Genomic DNA, 21,710 nt, shown 5'->3' with positions numbered 1-21,710 from the left:
GCTGGCAGCCCTGGTTTGATCCTTGCTCAGGGAACTAGATCCTGCATGCCACAACTAAAGATCCCACAAGCTGCAAATAAGACCTGGCACAGCCAAATAAATAAATATTTTTAAAGTAAAGAAATCTAAGTTAATTAAAAGTAAGTAAACTTTAAAATCTAGACCTTCAGTTGTGGCCTATTTCAAACGCCCAAAAGCTACAGGTGGCAGCGGCTGCCATATCGGACCGCACAAGTATGGACCATTTCTACCATCACAGGAAGTTCTACTGGACAGCACTTGGCTCGAGTCCACCATCCCTGCGATATCCTTTCTTCTTCCTGAGGGAACCAGCAAGGACTCTTCCCCTTTCCCTGTCTCTGCTCACTTGGATATCTAATTCTCTCCCAATTACTCCCATTCAGGTAGCTTCTTTCTCTCTAATCTGTTATAAAATTCTTTCTGTTTTTAACCTTACTCAGTGATCACAGGAAAATATATTTCTCTGAGTCCCTCACTCTGAATCTGTCTCTCTACTCCTCTTTTCTTTTTTGCCTCTACTCCTTTCCCATCTATACAGAAACAGACTTCTCATCCATAGGAAAATACGGAGAGATATCTGAATTGAAATTGTACGTGCAAAAAGGACCATTAATGCTCAGAATTCTCCTTCAACATCCCCACAAAGTTCTTCTACTTACTCAGTTTATCTCCTAGTTAAACCTACCTTTTATTAAAGTGAAAGTGAAGTCACTCAGTTGTGCCCGACTCTTTGCAACCCCATGGGCTGTAGCCCACCAGGCTCCTCCATCCATGGAATTTCCCAGGCAAGAATACTGGAGTGGGTAGTCATTCCCTTCTCCAGGGGATCTTCCCAACCCAGGGATTGAACCTGGGTCTCCGGCATTGCAGGCAGAGGCTTTTACCGTCTGGGCCACTAGGGAAGCCTCCACTTTTTATTAAGGGGCATATTAAATATACTAGCCCTTGTTTTCCTGGGTTTGGAAGATTACCAGCACTTCTACTGAAATCGTGTTATTTTACACTGTTTTGGTATAGGCGTTCAGAACATGGTTACATTGGAGACACAGGAGTTGGTGGAATGGACCGATTGCTGGAACACCAAATCCAGTACTGTCCCCGGGAACACAAGTTCTGAGTCATGGATCTCTCAAACCTCTCAAACACAATTCATGTGCTCCTATAAGGCCAACTGAATATTACATCTTGGCTGAAAATATGGAGTATTAGAAGAAATATCTGCTTTAAATGCCTCTATAAATAATGCCCTAAGGTTCTACCTTAAGGAACTAGGAAAAGAAAGGCTCAGTAAAGCCAAAGCAAGCAGAAAAAAAGAAAATAATTGTTAAGAGCAGAAATCAATGAGAGAGAAAACTGACAGACAACAGAGACAATTAACAAACTCAAAAGCTGGTGCTTTGGGGGAAAAAAATCAATACAATTGACAAACGTCTAGCTAGGCAGAGAACTTTAGACAGGTCTTCACCTCGTCTTCGTTTCTGGCGGTTGCTGCCCATTTGTGCTATTCAGGATCTGATGGTGGCTGTCATCACTCCGTCTCTACTTCCGTCAGCACACGGGCTTCTTCCTGTGGGCTTCCTCTCTGCCATCACATCTTTCTCTCAATAGAAGGGCACCAATCACCAGACTTAGGACCCACCCCAATCCAGGATGACCTTCACTTCGCTTGACAGCAACCGCTAAGATCCCATTTCCAAGTAAAGTCACGTTCAGGTCCTGAGGCTTAGGACCATAGCTCTCCAGGGGACATAATTCAAACCATGACCCCACAAAAACAGTGGAGATGTGAATATACTTGTCCCCATCAAAGTCTTGGAGAAAGGAATAGCAACCGACTCCAGTATTCTTGCCTGGAAAACCCCATGGACAGAAGAGCCTGGAGGGCTACGGTCCAAGGGGTTGCATAGAGTCAGACACGACTGAGTGACTCACTTTCACTTTTGTCAAAAGTCTCCTAGTGCCCTGACAGAGACGCTACTCAAAGCTGATGATCGGAGGGATAAACACCCTGATCTCTCACCTTCTTCAGGCTTCTAATCCCCAGCCGGTACCTGTGCTATGCTAAGTCAGTCAGTCGTGTCTGACTCTTTGCGACCCCATGGAGTGGAGCCCACCAGACTCCTCTGTCCATGGGATTCTCCAGGCAAGAAGACTGGAGTGGGTTGCCGTGACCTCCCCCAGGGGATTTTCCCAACCCAGGGATAGAACCCACATCTTTTACATCTCCTGCATTGGTAGGTGGGTTCTTTACCACTAGTGCCAACTGGGAATCTCCAGCTGGTACCTACTGTTGGCCAAACACAGATGAGAGTTGTGGGGTGGGGTGGGGTGGGGAGAAACACAGCTGGGAGGGTCCCCTGCAGAGGTCACTGCTCGTGGTGCAGAGCAGAGCAGCGGGGGAGCAGGAGACAGGACCTGAGGAGAGTGGGCCACGGTCTGCCTCATTGCTTTAGGGGGAAGTCTGGGCAGGAAGGCATGCTGGACCAAGGTGATTGAGAGTATCTGCAAGGTGTCTTTACCTTGATTCTAGTTCTGACCTAATAGGAGAGTGAAGGCTGGTGGGGGCTGCTACAGACCCTGTTTTCAGTCAGATACTTGGGGAAGGTTTTCTTGTACCTGTGCTCCCTAGGCAGGGTGTGTACTCACCCCTAGAATTCCCCTAGGGTACACTTGGCACACCTCTTCCAGGATCATCATTTTGGGAGGAAACTTTCGATGAGATCTTGATTTTTCCTTTCTTAAATAGGTATTGTGACATACATAGGTAGATGGTGTCACTTTTCTATTAAAATACTATGAACTTTTTCTTTTTCACTGCTATATCCCTCACACTTAGGACCGAGCTTGAGACCTAGTAGGTGTCCAGTAAATCTCTGCAGAGTGAAGGAAGGAATGAATGTTCTTGAGGAGCAGAATGCAGAATCCCCTGGGTTATCAGAATGACATGAGAAGTGGTAGGGAAGCTCCTCTGGCACGTGGTCTGCCTTGAGCTCCTCCTGTTTAGGTTCTGGGGGACGAGGGTCACGGCACCCACCTGTAAGAGTATTGGGGTGAGAAGCCCTGACTTAGGCTGACCGGCCCATACTGCCAGGTGATGGACCCCCATGAGCCCCCACGGGCCTCCCCCTGGTGGTCTGCCCACCAGAGGCTGCTGGCATCCTTCATCCCAACCCTCGACACACCCTTGACCCCCATAACTCCAGCCCTCACGCTGACCGCAGCCCCCTCCCTGAGGGGTCTCCTGGTTCTCTGGCACATCGACTGGCCCCTTCCCCTCTTCCTCCTGGGTTCTGCTCGTCTCCTGAACAGGCTGTGAGCTGAGCTGTACTAAGTCCCTGTTCCACAGGGAGAGACCCACTGTAGCTGTTTCCAAATCTTAGGAGGTCAACACAGCATACACTTTGAGGCCCTGTTAGCCTGGGTTAGATCTTAAGCTGATGGGGAGTCACCATATTCTGTCTGTAAAGTGGGGGTGCTTCCTGTGACAGAGCTGTAGTGAGGAGGGGACAGAATGCACTGCAAGAGGGTAGCACGGCACCTGGGACTTGCTCCCAGTGGGGCTTGTTGTTATTTAGTCGCTCAGTCATGTCCGACTCTTTGCAACCCCATGGACTGCAGCACTCCAGGCTTCCCTGGAGTTTGCTCAAACTCATGTCCATCAAGTCGGTGATGCCATCCAACCATCTCATCCTCTGTTGTCCCCTTCTCCTCCTGCCTTCAATCCTTTCCAGCATCAGGGTCTTTTCTAATGAGTCAGCTCTTCGCATTAGGTGGCCAAAGTATGGGAGCTGGCAGTCCTCAAATCCTGACACTCCATCCGCAAATAGAAGGGGGGGTCCAGTTCCCCTTCTTTTGCATGTGGGCTGCCTCGGTGACCTTCCTCCAGGACTCAGAATGTGGTGGAAGGATACTACTTGATGTATGAGGCTAGGTCATGGAAGGAGGGATGCTGTTGCTGTCTCTATCATCTCTCTGTCTGTCTCTATCTCTGGATCTCTGGCTCTGTCTCTCTCTGTCTCTATCTGTTTCTCTCTGGCTCTATCTTTCTGTTTATCTCTATCCCTGTCTCTCTCTCGGTCTCTCTCTGTGTCTCTCCGTCTCTCTTGATCCCTCTCTGTCTCTGTCCCAGTGCTTTTGGGACCAGTCACCATGCTGAGGAGAAGCTCAGTCCCATGGAGGGGCCGTCTGTGATTATTCTGATCAGCATCTCACCTGAGCCTGATCTGACACCAGCAGCCAGACAAGCAGGTGGACACACCTAGATGGCTCTAGCCCCACTCAGTCCCCCGTCATCCTCAGGAAAGACTTCTAGGGATTCCTGCCTGATGAGCTGGGTCCCACTCTGGGACCCCAAGAGAGACTCAGGAATGACTGCTATTGGTTTAGGTCATTCGGTTTGGGCAGCTCATTACGTAGAAACATAAACTCTGAAAGTTTGCAGGGGCTGGAGAGGAGTGACAGGGAAACTGTGACTATAAATTCATCACCCACCACCTTTCAGACCCCAAGTCCTCCAAAGCTGGTAGCTCTCCCAAGGTGGTGAGTGAGGTTCTGGGGACCTACTTACAGAGCAGGGGAGCCAGAAGGGCTTGGTGGGCGTGGTGAAGCTGGCAGTGTGGATGGGGTCCGGGTACAGTCCGTTGTTCCACTGAGCCAGCAGCGCGTCCCGGTACACATTCACCCCCGCAGCCTGGAGTGCATCCTCTATCACGCCCTCCACTGCACAGTCGTTGATGCAGGTGATGATGGACGTGGGTGGGTGCTGTACCAGGTGGATGCAGGAGCCCCTGACCCCCAGGTTCAAGAGGGTCTCCACAGTGGTGTATGTGTCAATTGAGTTCCCATAGACGATGACGTTCCCTAGAAAAGGGGGCAAATTGCTAAGATACATAGCTTAAAAAAAAAAAAATCAATAACCTTATTAGTCAAATGCTAATAATGCTGAATTGCTCCCTCCAACCCTCTCATTTTTTTTCAGCTGTGGGAAGCCAGCGGTGTTACCTAGCAACGACGACCAAGATAATTTAGCAAAGAATGGACACACAACATCCCACAAAGTAGTCAAGTACTTTTAACACACAAGTAGGATACTCATTTATGTTCCTGTAATTTGAAAGTTGAAATTATACTAAATGAAACGGTCGAGAATAAAACCTTTTATCTTGCTTTTGTCCCCTATTTTCTATACTTATTAAGGGGGAAAAAAATGGCGAAAGTTTGCAATAAATGCAAGCTCTTCTTGAGTCATGAAAAGGACAATTGTTAAAAAAAATAGTCATGTGCATGATGGTATGGATATTTTAATATTTAATTGTTGAATCGTGTTGATTTCAAGGAAACTTTTTTTTGAGAACTAAAGACTAGAACAGTCTGCTCTGCAACAGATAATTTTATAAAGATTTAAATCCTGACTTTTACAATTTAATGTGTCAAGACCTAGCAAGAGATTGATGGGTATTCTTTTGGTAAGGAAAAATAAAATCATAAAATAATCTTGAAAGATTTCTACTGTGTGAGAGTACTTTGATGACACAATTTATTTCTATTTCTTAAAAATATTACAGAAGTAATTATATATTCTCTTCTGATAATGATATAAATTTTAAGACCAATGATCCTATTATATGAGTGAAATGTATTATGTGCTATTCATATGCTATTTTTGACATCGAATTGGCATTATTACCTCTTCACAAAGAAAGAAACTGCTGCGGACTCACATTTCAGGCAAGCTATAACAATTTTACCACAAAACTTTACCTCTCTTTTTCCTTCTGTTTGTGAAATGATATGAAGAGGAATTTTAAAAGACAAAATAAATGGCAAGTGTATTTACTCAATTTGGTGGAATAAATTATGCAAAAATCTATTTTGATCCAAAACTGAAAGGAGGTATAATGGCTTATCTTACTTGCCTAGAAGAAAAGGAACTGGAATTGCTTTCAGGCGTTTTTCAGAGCTTCTGGGAAGTCCTCCCCTACTTCCTTTTCTCAAACACAGATGGCCAAGGGGGAAAGAAGCCAGGGGCATGGCCCCTCCTCCCTGCCTTCCCTAGGACATTCTGATCTGGGGGCTCTGACTGCCTCCCCGTTCAGACTCACTAGTGTGACGTTCCTGGGTAAGCTGCATTTTCCTTGGCTGAAAGAGCCAACGTTTTGTTTAAATTATTGAGGTACCCACCTGCTGCAAAACGTGACTCCTGGAGGTCTGACACAACAAAGAAGTAGCCCACCAGGAGAGCCAAAACTTGAACCTCACATTGTCCAAATTTGAGGTCCTCTGTCCCTTCTTTCAAATATGCATGTGAAAACAACGTTCACTTTCTGTGAAACAGATTAAGCGTTTAGGCCCCATGCAACTCAAAGTTTCATATTTTTCCAGTTTCCCCTTCATGTGTGCTTTTAGCAACTATTCTGCTTTTTCATTACAGGCTCACAGAAGTCTCATCAATGCCAGGCTGCTGGGGTCATTAGAGGGCTGTATGTTTAGCTAGGGTTGTCCACAGATTGTAGGCAGTTGGAGAGTCTGAGGACTTCAAAAGATAATACGTTTCATAAAACCTCTTGTATTTAAATTAGATGTCTACATGTATATATATGCTAACTTCTAAATAGTGATCTTTCAGTTTGTCTTTTAATATAATTCAAAACACTTCCCCCAAACATGAGACTTTGGTTATTGTAACTGCCAGCTATTGTCACAATAATGCTGTGTAACAAGCTACCCTCAAACTCAATGCCAAAAAAACAATAAGCCTGTGGTAGGTCAGCTCACAGGTTTGCAGGCTGACAAATGTTGGCTGCTATGGCTCCAAGCTATGGTTGGGGTCAAGTCAGTACCACCATCCCTCTCTCAGCCTCTTTGGACCAATAGCAACCTGAGGCATATTCTCTTTTGGGAGCTGTGCAGGAGGGCAGGCATGACTGCTCAGGCACTTTCCAAGGCTCTCCTGGCAACAGCCACTAACGTTCCCTTGACCAAAGCAAGTCAAGTGGCCAAACCCATGCCCAAGGGGGTGAAGCACACTCTGTCCACAGCAGGGTTGTGTATGTGTGTGTATTCATTGAATAACATTCCAAAATCATAGTTACATTGGGCACAGTGCTCTGTGTGTGCCTGTGCCTACGTGAGGCCTATGTGATGTCATCTAAAATTTTCATCTAAACATGTTTTACTGATCATTTACTTACATTGTCCCATCCCACAAAACAGAGTAGAATTCCATTATAGTTTTCTACTACCTAGATAACAAGTCACAGGTCAAATCACATCCCTCCATGAATATCACAAAACCCGATGTTATGAAGTCAGCCTGTTACTCTTTGCCAGTTCAGTCCTTCAGCTTTTAAGCATTCCTACTCCAGGGTGGGAGGCGGGGAGTGGATTATTCTTTCCGTTATCTTCGTGCAGTTGTGACTTATTTCTGCATCATTTCCTACTTTTACTTTGCAAAAACTTTTTAGATTCAACTCCTGTTTATCTCATGACTTTGATATATCAGGCCCAAAGGTAGGCATTTTTAATACACAAGCCCTTATTATTATTACTATCAGTAACAATAACAGAATTGTTATCAATAACATTGGCTTCAGGCAAATGCCTGTAACTTTTTCATAAGCTAACAGTAAAAATATAAGTATGAAGACAATTCATAGGAGAAGCAAAGTCTTATATTTTGGGGAATCCCCAGGAAAAAAATCCAGCAGATAAAGAGTTTGATTGTTAATGTATTGATTTCAGGACAAATCAATCTAGGTAAAAAATATGATTGCTTATATTTATCAGAATAATTTTACTTGCATGGATGAGGTGGAACTAGAACTTTTTAAAAACCACATATTTCTTTTTCCTCTTTTGGCCATGCCACATGGCATGTAGGCTCTTAGTTTCCTGACAAAGGGTTGAACCTACACTCCTTGCAGTGGAAAACTAGGAGTCTCAAACTAGGAGGACCACCAGGGAAGTCCTGGAACTAGGGCTCTTAAAGCCCTCCTGGGCTGGGCTGTGGCCGTGGTCATGTCTGGGCCCCAGTAGAGGATCCAGCCTCCAGCCAGGTGAGGCTTCCAAGGATCCAAATTGTTTCTACCTGCCTTCTTTGCATCACTTACCCAGGAGTGGACTTCAGGCTCACCCTGCCCACCTTGGGGCTGCACGCAGAGCCTCCCAACAATAGGTAGGACAATATGCTTCCTGGCCAGATGCATGGAAGAGTGTTTAGGCTTTATCAGCTTGCTGACTAACTAAGCATTCCTTTTGGGTCCTCTCAATGTTTACTGTAGGACACCCTCACTCTGGCCAGGTTTTCCTACTATGTACTTCTACCTGCTGTTCACTACGAAGTTGGCACTACAAGACTGACCCAGCCACAGGATGGATTGTATACTTGAGATCTGTAAGACAGAAACATGTTAGATCTGGCTCCCAGGTTTCCCTTCCAGCCCACAAAATCCTACCCAGTTCTAAATGTAACCCAAATCGTATGTGCCTCCAACACAACAGTATAGAGTAACACTCCTATTGTGTTGGTTCTCATTTAAACCCAGGACCAGGGATATTTTCCAGGGAGGTGAGCCCCTTGTGTGACTATCGTGCTACAGACTGTTGGGTGGATCTGGGGCTGGATCAGGGAGGGAAGATGGAGGGGGAAAGAATTGGAGAAAGAAAGGGAGGGGACGGAGTGAAATAGATTTTATCATCTCTGGCTGAGTTAGAAGCAAGAAAGCGTTTAAAAGTAGGTGAATGAGGGACTTGCCTGGAAGTTCAGTGGTTAAGACACTGCTTATATAGCAGAGGGTGCGGGTTCTATGCCTGGTAGAGGAAATCGTGCTGCATGCATGTGTGTGTGTTAAGTCTCTTCAGTCGTGTCCGACTCTTTCCAACCCCATGGACTATAACCTGCCAGCTCCTCTGTCCACGGGATTCTCCAGGCAAGAATACTGTAGTGGGTTGCCATGCCGCCCTCCCGGGGATCTTTCCGACCCAGGGATCGAACCCATGTCTTTTACACCTCCTGCATTGGCAGGCAGGTTCTTTACTACTAGCACCACCTGGGAAGCCCTCATGCCTCATGGAGTGGCCAAATAAAGAAACAAATAAATGTAGGTGAAATAAAGCGGTTGTGGGGTGGGAGATGGGGTGGGGGAACTGGGCCATGAATAACAGCAATGAAAAGGGCTTTGTAAGGGCGACACTGAGTCTGCCAGTGTGTCCGAGCCTGAGAGGGCCAGGCGGGGTGGCTGGGGTCCCCCTGGTGCAGAACATCCTGATGGCTGTTGGGGTGGGGTGGGAAGCAGCCCCAGGGTATGTGGTACCCCCAGCATCTGTCATCTACAGCAGGCTTCAGAGGTCAGACAACTCCAGGTCATTAAAGATTCATCCAGCTCCTGCAGTTCTACCACTTCGGTGCTGTGTAACTCACAGTGTTTGCAAATATTTAGAAGGAGATGCATTCGTGTATGTTCTTTGGAAGTTCCCCTGCATGTACGGAAGAAACAGAGTGGAAAAGCTTAGGATGTCCCCCTGGATATCAGTTGTATGCTACGAGATCCACTCATTATCTTCTTTGCAGCTCAGTTTATTTAATAGATAAGAAACAACCAGTCTTTGAACTTGAACTGATGGCTGACGGAGAAATGGCAGGCGGTCCTACTTGGAAATGGCAAATGGTAACCGATGGTTAGAACAGACTGGGTTGATTTTCAAGGAAGGGTGACGGAATAGAACTGCAGCAGTTTTCATGGGAGGCTGATCTCTGTTGTCCCTTTTAGGGGATAAATTATGCATTAGGGAGATTACAGAGCTGAATCAGGAGGCGGGGTAAGGGGGACAGAGGGGTAGTAAAAAAAAAAAAAAAAAAAAGACAACCCTGGAAAGCCCCTGTAATTAAAGTTGGCTGGAAACAGCACCCAGTCTCTCTCTCATGCCCACCTGCAGCAACCTTTGGGACCGAATGTGCAAGGGAGCTTCCAAAGGTAAGAGGGGCTTCCCATGGTGGTGACAGCCCAGCTAGGGAGGAGGAGGGGACATGGTGACTCCTATCACCCCTCCAGTGAGCTGTCACTTCTCCACCTGAGGCTGAAAAAGCACTAAGACCTGCTGTTTGAAATGTTGGCATGAATGGAGAGGTGATGTTTTTGCTACTCTCTTGTTTGACGCTGTAAATGAACACATGAGCAACTCTGACTGTGTGACCAGCAAAACAAGGCAAATGCACCCAAGATACAGAGATGGGAGGATTCTCCAGGAAGAAAGCCATCCCTTGGAAAGAAGAATAGGGAAGGAATTTCTGGTGTGACGTTCTGGTCAGGAAATCACCTCTCAAGAGGATAGGAGATAAATTTAGGAATTATGCACACAAATAGTAATAAGAATTTTTCTTTGTAGTAAATGTATTTTTAAGACCAGAGGAAACAAGAGTTACACATTAATTTCTGTACATTAAATGACTTCTATGCGTGTATATTTACATATTCCATTGTATTTTGATGAAGAATTATAGTTCCTTTTCCACATCAAAAGAAACAGAATGGTTATGATCAGAACAGTCCCAGGAGAAAAGTTTAATTACGCTCTCTAGAAAACTGAGCACAGAGAGGTTAAGTGACGAGCTCCAGGTCACACAGCCGTAAATGATTCAGCAGGATTCAGACCTGCCAGGTCTGATTTGAGAACCAGGAGGGCATGGCAACCCACTCCAGCATTCTTGCCTGGAGAACCCCATGGACAGAGAAGTCTGGTGGCTTATAGTCTGTGGGGTCGAAAAGAGTCGGACACAACTGAAGCAAATTAGCACACACGCACGCTCACACCACTACACTGTATTTGCAGATGGATATATAACATGTTCTAAATACATACATATATATGTATATATATATTTGACTACTGTGGTGTTGGAGAAGACTCTTGAGGGTCCCTTGGACTGCAAGGAGATCAAACCAGTCCATCCTGAAGGAAATCAGTCCTGAATATTCATTGGAAGGACTGAAGCTGAAGCTGAAACTCCAATACTTTGGCCACCTGATGTGAAGAACTGACTCATTGGAATAGACCCTGATGCTGGGAAAGACTGAAGGCGGGAGGAGAAGGGGACAACAGAAGATGAGATGGTTGGATGGCATCACTGCCTCGATGGACATGAGTTTGAGCAAGCTCCAGGAATTGGTGATGGACAGGAAAACCTGGCGTGCTACAGTCCATGGGGTTGCAAAGAGTCGGACATGACTGAGCGACTGAACTGAACTGATATAACACATTCCTAAAAAACCCCCTCCAATTGGCATTTTATCTGTATAATTAACTTTTGGAAATAACTAGATAATGAAAGAATTTTCATAGATATCAAAGAATATTTATAAATTATGAAATAAACACTTAAAAAACACTTTATGTCTGTGAATAGACCAGAGAATACACTTTTTATTTTTCATAAGTTAAAGCATAAGATTTCCATGACCCAAGCCTGACCTGTCCCATGTTGCTCTGCCAAATGAAAAAGGAAGAATATATTAGATATAGCATAACAAGGGCTTTGTTCGGTGATTCATGCACTGGAATTTTAATGTTATACTTTTCTTACAAACATGCTTTTAATAAGGCAGTAAATTGTATTTAGCTAAAGATGAAAATAATTGATCCATTTCGGGCCATTAAGGCGGTGGATTTTTTTGTACTTTACTTTCATCCTACTTTTCATTTTCATGGAAAGTACAGAGGTAATAGCAGTTGAATTTCAATTAGTTTCAATTAATGCCATAAACTGTTATAATGTATTAGGTTGCTGGGTTCTATCTGAACCCCCACCCTGCCAGCTAAACCCTCCGGGTTTTGTTTGCTGTTGAAAGCCGGTGATGTCAGCTCTTCTCCAGGATGCTGGAGCAGTTCTAATAGTTTAGGATAATTTACATCTATAAACCCATCCAACTCCAGAGCCCCCAAAACAATTTCCTTCAGACTGGACTCATTCCATCACAGAACAACTGTTTCTCCTTTGGAAGCAGAGGGAGGCAGGATAAAACAGCCGGGGGTGGGAGGGGGGAGACTGGTGATGCTTTGGGGGAGATGTTTGTGCATTTCCAAAGGGCAGAAATTCAGAGGAAAGCTAACTTCCCCTTAGTTAAAAAAAAAAAAAATTCATTGTTTCTGCTACCTAGAATCCATCTGTCCTTCTAGAACAATCCCTCCACCATCCTCAGAACAAGCCCCTCTTCTTGAGTCCCTAGGCTTCAAGTTGGGCCTGGACTGTCCCAGGATTCAGGCTGTGATTCTTGGGTGGACATTTGACTCAATCCCCGCCCATGAGACACAGGAGATTTTTTCCTCAGGCTCTTGGCAGAAGGGCCCTATGCTCGGTGCCCTCTTGGTTCCCCCCTCCCTCCAACCCCACCCTGAACTACTGAGAAAAAGGAGAATTAGCACGGAAGGAGCAAAAGCTAACTCTGATGAAAAACGTCCACATTCTTTCTGGTGTAATTAGGAACCGAGAGCTGACAGGCGGAGAGACGGTAATGGATGCGGGAACAAAGCTCTGCTCCTCGTTTTCATGGAGTGCCAACTTCTAGTTTCCTGCTTCAAACACCATCGGCCCATCACTGATGTGGAAATAAGCTAGACGCGGTCCTATGCCAACAGGACCACCAAATGGATCAAAGGTGGCTGCTTCCAGCCCTTTCCGCCAGCATGGTGGCCCCCACCTCCAGCCCCAATTCACCCTGAAGTGGGTGCCAGAGATGGGGGTTCACCTTTCTGCAGTGCTGTTGCATGCACAGCATCACCCTTGGGACCCCCAACCTCTAAAAAGTAACCAGTTAAACCTGGACTTGGCTGGACACTGAGGTTCCCCCCTCACCCCTCCACTTTCCCATCTCATTGCTGCCCTACACAGAGTCTGCCCGACCCAAGTTGTTGGGCCACGGGCTTTGGAGACAAGTCAGACGTCCCCAACCTCTCTCTTCCTTTGCTTATCCTGCCCTCCTTTAAGGCTGAGCTCAAATCCTCTCTCCTTGGGAAAGCTGCTTCCAAACTTCACATTCTCCTGGGCTCCCATGAAGGCCATGGTGCCCCTCTACAACCAGACTGGTGCCTGGTGTACACGGATCCCTATCTTTTGTGTAGAGACCGTGCTAGACTGCACCATCAGCAGGACGGAGGGGCTGAGATGTACAGCCAGGGAACTTTCGTGCACAGCAACAACCCCATCGCACAGCAGTAGTGGTGGTAACAAGGCTAATGACAGCCTATGTGACTGGACTCTTACCACGTAAGAGACATGACCCTGAGTTGGACATGAAATAGCTTATTAATCTTGTTTGCTCCTCACAGCAGCCCATGTGAGGAAGATATCTGGAATGGGACTAATTGAATTCATCTGAATAGGACTCTAATTATGGAAAAACAACGAAGAGAAAGCGCTTCCTCAAGGCGGGAGGTTAACATTTTTCTTCCCAACTTCTCTTAGAGTCCTCTGAAAAGGGTCACTAGCCTAAGTTGAATGAACTTGGCTGGATCGGTTTCTCAGATGCCTTCCAGAGCCTGGGCCAGGCCTCTGACTGTTTAGACGACCCACTTGGGAGATGCCCCAGGGGTATCATTATGCAATGGACCTGGAAAGCAGCCTACTTTTAAGATAGGAAGCTAAAGTCTCCCAACTTCCTAACCTGTTCATTCATTAGACAAAAACAGGCATGAATGAGTTTTATGCAATGGCTAATGGGAGACATTCTTAAATCTTGCAAAACCATTTATTTCCCTTTAAGTGGGTACCAAAATGTCACCATCTTTGACCACTAGTTAAGGCAACGCAATAGCATGGATGCTCCTCCCCCATTTGAAAGCCAAGAACTTTTTGCTTTGGAATTTCTAAGTACTCTGCCATAAGCATTCAGAGTTAAGAACTTGCATTGTAGAATATTGTACACCAGTACCCCTCATGACCACAGGCATAAAAATTCTTCTAAATATGTTAGCATTCTGATCCCAGGAATAAGGATATAGGAATTTTCATCTCGACCCAGTAAGAATTATTCCAAGATGCAAAGTTAGTTCAACACTTAAAAATCAATTAAGGTAACTCACCAAATTAATGGATAAAGGAGAAAAAAATATTTATCACCTCAATAGATGCAGAAAAAAGCATTTGATAAAATTCAGCAGTTATTTGTGACTAAAAACTAGAAACATCTAAAAGACATACTTTTAGATGAAAGTGAAGTAGGAACTTTTCTACCTAAGATAGGAACGAGACAAGAAAGTCCACAATCACCATTCCTGTTCAACTGGTGGTCATTGATAGGGCAATATGGTCAAGAGGAGGCTTAATAGGTCTACAGAGTAGAAAGAAGCTAAAAAAAAACAAAATAACTTGCATTGCCACATGCAAAGGCCCTTTTCTTGGTCAAAAGACTCCTGAATCCTAACTCTCAAAACAGCCAACGGTTCGATTAAAATATTACATTGTAACAGGACTGAGCACAGTCCTAAGACATAATCATATTTTGTATTGAACCACTGGTTTTTGTGTTTTCAGCAAGTTTAAGTTACATTTTGAGGTCTGGACTTGACGAAATGGGTCCCTGGTGGCTCAACTGGTAAAGAATCAGACTGCAATGCAGGAAACCTGGGTCTATCTCTGGGTCAGAAGATCCCCGGAGAAGGGAATGGCTACCCACTCCAGTATTCTTGCCTAGAGAATTCCCATCGACAGAGGAGCCTGGCAGGCTATAGTCCATGGTGTCGCAAGGAGTTGGACATGACTGAGCAACTAAACAACAAAGACAACGATGTCACAGATTACATGGATAAAGGCAGGGTTCTGAAAACTATGAAAAATTAGAAGAAGGTATGTAATTTTAATATATTAATTATAATAACTAACATTGATTATAATAACTAACATTAATTTACAATGCGCTGTGCTAAGTTGCTCAGTTGTGCCCGACTCTTTGCGACCCCATGGACTGTAGCCCATCAGACTCCTCTGTCCATGGGATTTTCCACGCAAGAATACTGGAGTGGGTTGCCATGCCCTCCTCCAGGGGATCTTCCCGAGCCAGGGATCAAACCTGTGTCACTTACATCTCCTGCAATGGCAGGTGGGTTCTAATTGTTAGTCATAATAACTGACATTAATTACAATAACTATCACGATGAAATTATATTTAAATAAACACATTACATAGATTAAGATGTTTGATTGTATATATACTGATTCCCCATACTCCAGTCACAGTCACTTAGTGATCCTTCGATCCCTGGACCGAATCGAAGGCCTGGGTTAGAAGACCAGCCCATTGCAGGTAGTTTATAACCTGATCAAGACCCTGATCCTCCCTGTGCTTTCAGTAAAATGAAGAGGCTGCAGAAAGTCACCTCTAAAAGTGGACTCTCGGGTTTCAATTCAAGACAAACCGGCAGCCAGGCCCTGTCCTGGTTATTCTATTAGATGAACAATTTCCATGAACCCAAGCGGGAGAGAGGAAGACACTTAAGAAGACACTTCTGAGTGGCAGAGGCATTTGTACAAATGCTTTCCCCTCTCATTTGGATGCAGAAAGTGGCAGGCGACTCGACTGTGCACGTCTGTGGGAACGACTGCGCGGGCAACCACGAAAGAGACAATGGGTGGCGAGAGAAAAGAGCCCTTACGACTCAGACCTTTCTTTTTCTTCCGAGGTCTTTTCAGCCTCACAAAAGGAGACATATTTTCCATATAATTGCTAAACATGTTTGCTTATTAAATTATTCTTTAATTAGTTAATGATTTTAGCCATGCTTTGCTCTTCGGATATTCATTTCTTGTAATAAAATAATTATAGATAATTAAACTATCTCCAGCCCTTTTCTTTCCCCCGGCAAACATGCTGGGTATCCAAAAATGACAACAAGTTGTAAATTAATCTGGAAAACAAAGCATGACAGATGAATGATTTGGTTGGAATTAATTAGGCACTAATTATACACTGGAACTAGACGAAGAATAAGACTCATTATGGAAAGAAAACGCTGTTCTGAAAAGATGCACAGGAACCAGCATCCTTACCTTCGGCCGTGATGGAGTTGTTCTTGATCCAGGCCAGGGCCCTCAGGCAATCCTCCTCATCGTTGAGGGTGAAATGATTGCAGGGAATCAGGCCGGTGTACCGCCGCAGGCAGCTGTTTGAAACCTCTCTGTTGGTCGGTTGGAGGCTAATATCCACCTCCGTCGGGCATGGGACCTGAGGTGCATTACAAAGAGATTCTTATTTCGGTGGTAACAGGTGAAGCGTTCAAACAGTAATTAATTCATTGACTGACTGATTCACATAAACAAAGCAATGCCCAGTACAGGTGTGCCTTTTTCTGTCTCCAGATAGAATCAGGGTTTAATTTAAAAAACAATAAAACAAAACAAAAACCAGACGGGTGAAATGGTCACTTGGAGCTAATTCTCAAAAGGAACTGCCCTGGTCATCTTGATGCCACGTAACAAATTATTCCGAAGCTCAGTCGTGAGAAACCATCAGGAGGCTCCCAGGTTCCAGAGGTCAGCCATGCAGACAGGGCAAGGTGGGGGACAGTAGGTCTCTTTGGAGACCTCAGCTGGGAAGACCTAAAGGCTGGGGGTGGGGACTTGACGGCCAGGGGCCGGAATCACCTGGAGATGAGCTTAAGCCTTTTTCTTTCCCCAAGAAGACAGGGTGGGTGTTTAAACAGATGACAAATCATTATCAGCCTGTGTCAAGAGGTTGGTCCCACCTGGGGCGGGGGACTTGATGCCATGTGAACACCATGTGGCTTGAGCTTCCTCACGACTGGGTGGCTGGGTTCTGGAGCGCACGTCCTGGGAGAGGTCAGCAGTCCAGAGGGCTCACGGTCTTCTCTAACCTGGTCCTGGGGAGCACAGCAGGGGCTCTCCTGCCAGGTTGTCACAGAGCTCATCACGAAGGTCTGGCCAGGGTCAAGGGAAGGGAAACCAGGGTCCACCTGCTCCCATAGGAGGGACGGGGCCATGGAAGAGTCCGTGGACCTGCGTTTGATGTGGCCATTTTTGGTAAAAAAAAATCTGCATGGAAGCGACTGTATCAGGGATTGAAATTCAAGTGCACAGAGGGTTGAGGCACCAAATGAGGGAAGTGGGCTACCACTTACTTGTGAAAATTATTGGCTTCTCTCTCACTTTTGCAAAGAAGTATTCCTCCCCAGCCTCTTCCTCTCTCTCTCTCCCACTCAGCGCAGAGCCCTTCTAGTATAACTCCCGTTCCCTGACTTTGGACACGGACACGAGTGAAGACGGATGCTTTCCTCTGCCGTAGGAAAAGGAACAGCACCAACACGATCATGGATGCTGGCTGGCTCTGGTCCTCGTTGTCCAGGGTGCTGTGATGAGCTGGATGGCCCGGACCCTAGCCAGAGTGTTCAACCTTGACTCAGCTCCATCCAGTCACTGCCAGGATAGTCTCAGGGTTCTGGTTGGCCAGATCTCATCTCTCAAGAAATGGGTCTTTTTTTTTTTTATGCGGACTCTTGATTTGTTCATTATTTTGGTTCAAATGAAAATCAAACAGACAAGCGCCGTCGTGGAAGCCAAGTTAAAGGGCAGAGTGAGACGGGTGTGCCCGGTGACCCCCTCGCTACCCTGCTGGGTAGCATTTGGCGGCCAGGTGGAGATTATGGGAGATGATGAGGCTGGAACACACAGCGAGATGCCCAGGCAGCCTGGCTTCTATCAGAGGAGCCAGCATCCTGTGCGCTTGTGGCCTGAGGCCTAAGGGTGTGAGGCCAGACTCCTACGGCTACAGAGGGCAAAGTGTTCACTGGCTGCAGAGACCAATGCGGGCTTCAAAGAGGCTCTTCCTCCGCTGAGGACCACCGGCAACCCCTGGCCATGAGGGGGATGTGAATGCTTGCTGGTGCCTGAGCATGTGGGGCTTCACTAAACCCCAGATGACATTTGGAGAGCTTGCTGGTACATCCTTCCTCAAGAGAAATGGTGAAGTCTGACTACACGACTGTGATGTATGTAATTCAATCTCAAGTGGGACGAAAGAACAAAAAAACAGAATCAACTTTTAAACCTGGATGTCTTTTCTCTGTGAAGAGGCTGGCCATAAACAATGGTCATTTATCACAACTAAAGGGCTTCTCAGGTGGCGCTAGTGGTAAAGGACCTGCCTGCCCATGCAGGAGATGTAAGAGATGTGTGTTTGATCCCTGGGTAGGGAAGATCCTCTGGAGGAGGGCATGGCAACCCACTCCAGTATTCTTGCCTGGAGAATCCCCACGGACAGAGGAGCCTGGCGGGCTGCAGTCCATAGGGTCAAAAAGAGTCGGACACGACTGAAGCAACTTGGCATGTGTGTATGCATCACAACTAAAATTGTGGTGACAATCTCTTATTAGCAATATAATTTATTTAGCAATATCACAGTAAAATTCTGGTATTAATCACGTTCACAGTCAGTATAAAGCAATCCACCATGGGCTTTGGTGAGTAATTTAAAGTGCACAGTGTGGAATACTGTGCCTTAGAGGTTTGAAAATTTATCAGAACTACAACAAGCATTGTATTGATAGTTAAGAGAAAATGAAATTGGGGTAACATTATATCAGTTTAGTAAACCATGCTTTAATAAATCAGGAAAAACCCTTGGCAGAAAAAGGCAGAGCTGAAGAGCAAACTGAAAGCCGTTCAGTTTATAAAACTTTAAACTTATCATACCAGATAGTGTGTGCTCAGATGAAACACACACACACATACACAGAAAAGAGCGGAAAAAAGGAATAAGTCAAAAATGAAAATCAGTTTGCTACAATCCTCTGATGTAACTGCCACCTAAAGATCCATATAATTCTTCTGTGCACTGAAGCACGTGGAGTTGTTTTTGCACATTTCTCAACTATAAAGAATTAGAAATTAAAGGGATAACGTATTTTCATATTCTCACAGCGGCACGTCACAAAACAGGCAAAACTCAAGCTAGAATTTTTAAGTCCCCAAGCTAATTAAGTTGCCCACACAGAGTTTAGCAGAACTAGGTACATCAAAAAGGATCTATGGGGGAAAATCATATGATGTCATCAGTGAAAGGAGGGAGTAAAGTTCAATAGGCGGGCATTTGATGTAGAAGCCCATCAGTACCAGCTCCCCAAACCAGAGGTTCTCTGCCACCACTAACCTGGCACTCAACTGTGACTGGAGAGAAGCAGGGGACTTCCCAACTACCCCAGTGATTCAGGACTGAGCATCACCTGCTGGTGGGAGCCTGTTGGCCACCCTGTTCTCAGCAAGTTAACACAGCAGTAGGGGATGCTGGTGACCTACCCATTATTCTGTCTCCCTTTCTTTCTTAGTAACAGATTCCTAGGACATAGGCCCAGTTGGAACATTTCCCCACTTATGACTTAAGAAGTCAAGAGAGATAAAGCAGGCATCCTTGATGAGGGATCAGGTGGAAGGGGGAGGGAAGAGGGCAGTGGGAAAAGTCATTTTGCCCTAGTCCTTCCTCCTTCCTGCCTCTTGCTCATGAAATGGCTGGAACCACAGCAGCCACCACAAGATGCTGAGGATAGAAAAACATTCTAAAGGCAGAATAACAAAAGACAGAAGGGTCTGGGTTCCTGATGATACCTGGAAGCCACTTTACCAGAACTGAGTTGCTTTTCTCCAGATATTTTTAACAAAAGAAAAAAACTTAAAAAAAAACAAAACCAACCTGTTTATCTGACTCTAGCTATAAATATTAAGTTCCAGAATTTGTGTGTTGTAACTTTTAAAAGCCATCAAGGGTAACCTCTGCACCACAACTATGGGAGAGAGCAGGAAGGAAGGGGGAAGAAGGAAGAGGGAAGAAGGAAGGGGAAGGAGACAGGGAAAGAGTGAGAGAGGAGAGAGATAAGCAAGGACGAAGAACTGGAGTCAGACCACCTGGGCTCTAACCTTAGCCCCTAATCTGCCACCCTGCTGTGACCATGGACAATTTGTCTTGTCTGACCTTGGGCCTCAGCCTCACGGCACCTCAGTTGCCTCATATGTGAAACAGGGATCCTTGCATTTCTCCAGTTAATTCTGCTTTGCTGGATGTGACTATTGCTGCTGCTCCTAACAGCTGTGTGAATTTGCCTGACATCTTTTGCTGTTGCCTCGTGTATCTATCTTTTCCCTCTAACCCTCTGGCTGCCCATCTTTGCCCTGCCTCCTGGCTTCCCCAGAGCATTGCCCTGTGGGGAGTTCCAGCCACGGTTTTCCCATGGCCACGCTGACTCATCTGACTTCAGGCTGACACACACGTTTATCCTTCCTCTTTTGAGATGACCCACAGCCCAGCGTGGGGGCAGGCCTCTCTTGGTAGGCATGATGTGCCAAGAGCCGTGGAGGGGGCTCGGGGACCCCAGTGGTAAGCTCTTGCACACAGTTTTTTCAGAACAAGTGTGCGCTCAGTAATCAAAATAACCAATCTATACATGGGGTTTGGGGGAGAGGGGTTAGAGGGTGCTGAATGTGAACCAGAAAAATCTTCATCTCAGAAGTCGACTGATCAAGGGGAAAACTACAAACACATTTTTGGGAGTTCTGGGGAACAACCCATGAAGACTGAATAACAGAAATGCCTTGGAATGGTTGACCCTGGAGAGAGGGCTTGAAAGTAGAGACTAGCCCTCCTCATGCAAAACCCTGCAGCACGGTGTAGCTTGTGGATGGATTTTCTCATTAAAAAAAAAAAAATTGTGGTGGATCTGGATATCAAAAATATTGCACGATATTTTAGACTGATCCGTGCCATTTACAAGTCAGATTAGAGGTTAAGGTTTGTAATTATATTTTATAACAGATATAACATATAGTCTTCTTGCTTACTTTCATCAGTTTGTTAGCATTTTTTTAAATCACAGAATTTGGACAAAACCACGAGAGAGTGGAAGAGAAGGAAATAGGGAGAGAAATAAGAGCTGGAAGCTCCCAATGAATTCAGCTGCCTTTAAAAAATATCAGCTTATGTACCTTTAGTTTTCATGTCCTTCTGGAAAAATTAAATTGGAACACTCTTGATCACTTCTTCATTTCATGTTGCCCAGTGTAAAAAGGGCAAGAGCTTAATGTGCCACAGACGAAAGCCGTGGGGCAGCTGGGCACACATGGGCAGACGCCCGAGACTCTGGACAGCTGGCCAGGCCTCCTCTCACATTTTCCCAAGTCCATGGTCACAGGGAGCAGCTGGAGCTCTGAGGGGCAGGTGAGGGGGGGCACAGAGGGGTGCTTGGTGTTTCCTTCTGACTTCATGTTTAAAAAAGAGGAATATTTAAGGACCTAGTTTATCTTTATACTTCATCCAGAAAAAAAAATTCCTTTTCTACACTTTGAGAGTTGGATTTCTTTAAAAAAAGAGAAGGAGAAGAAGAAGAAGGGGAGGAAGAGGTAGGAAGAAAAGACATCACTCAGAGGCTGATGGAGCTGGACCATGAAGGGTTCCCTTGATGGCCTTGGCCTCACCTGGAAACAAGTCAGAATTGAGGTTTCTCAGCCACACCCTCCCCCACCCCACCACCTGCTGGCATCTGCATTTTAATGAGATGCACAGGGGATGTGTGTGCATATGACAGCTGGAGAAGTGCTGCTGTAAAGTAAGATGAGGTTCTAGAATGTTAGAGTCCATAGTTCTCCAACCCAGCCTCAAATCAGTGCAAGTTCAATGCGTGAAGCAGGGCACCCAAAGACG

The 21,710-nt window shown here is 45.6% G+C and overlaps 1 protein-coding gene across 1 annotated transcript in view; it reads right to left on the bottom strand.

Annotated features, from left to right (window-relative positions):
• CFAP61 (cilia and flagella associated protein 61) overlaps positions 1-21,710 on the bottom strand; it is a 252,305-nt gene that overhangs the window by 55,595 nt on the left and 175,000 nt on the right. The window contains exons 22-23 of the mRNA XM_081558711.1: positions 16,058-16,236; positions 4,589-4,881 (exon numbers count right to left, since the gene is read on the bottom strand). Of these exons, the coding sequence (XP_081414837.1) occupies positions 4,589-4,881; positions 16,058-16,236 (472 nt within the window). The remainder of the gene's footprint in view (positions 1-4,588; positions 4,882-16,057; positions 16,237-21,710) is intronic.

The sequence above is a fragment of the Giraffa tippelskirchi genome, chromosome 13 (assembly GCF_054371585.1).
Source record: "Giraffa tippelskirchi isolate mGirTip1 chromosome 13, T2T-mGirTip1v1.2.pri, whole genome shotgun sequence".
NCBI lineage: Eukaryota > Metazoa > Chordata > Mammalia > Artiodactyla > Giraffidae > Giraffa > Giraffa tippelskirchi.
Note: the sequence above shows the minus strand (reverse complement) of the source record. Positions and strands in the feature narration are given on the sequence as shown.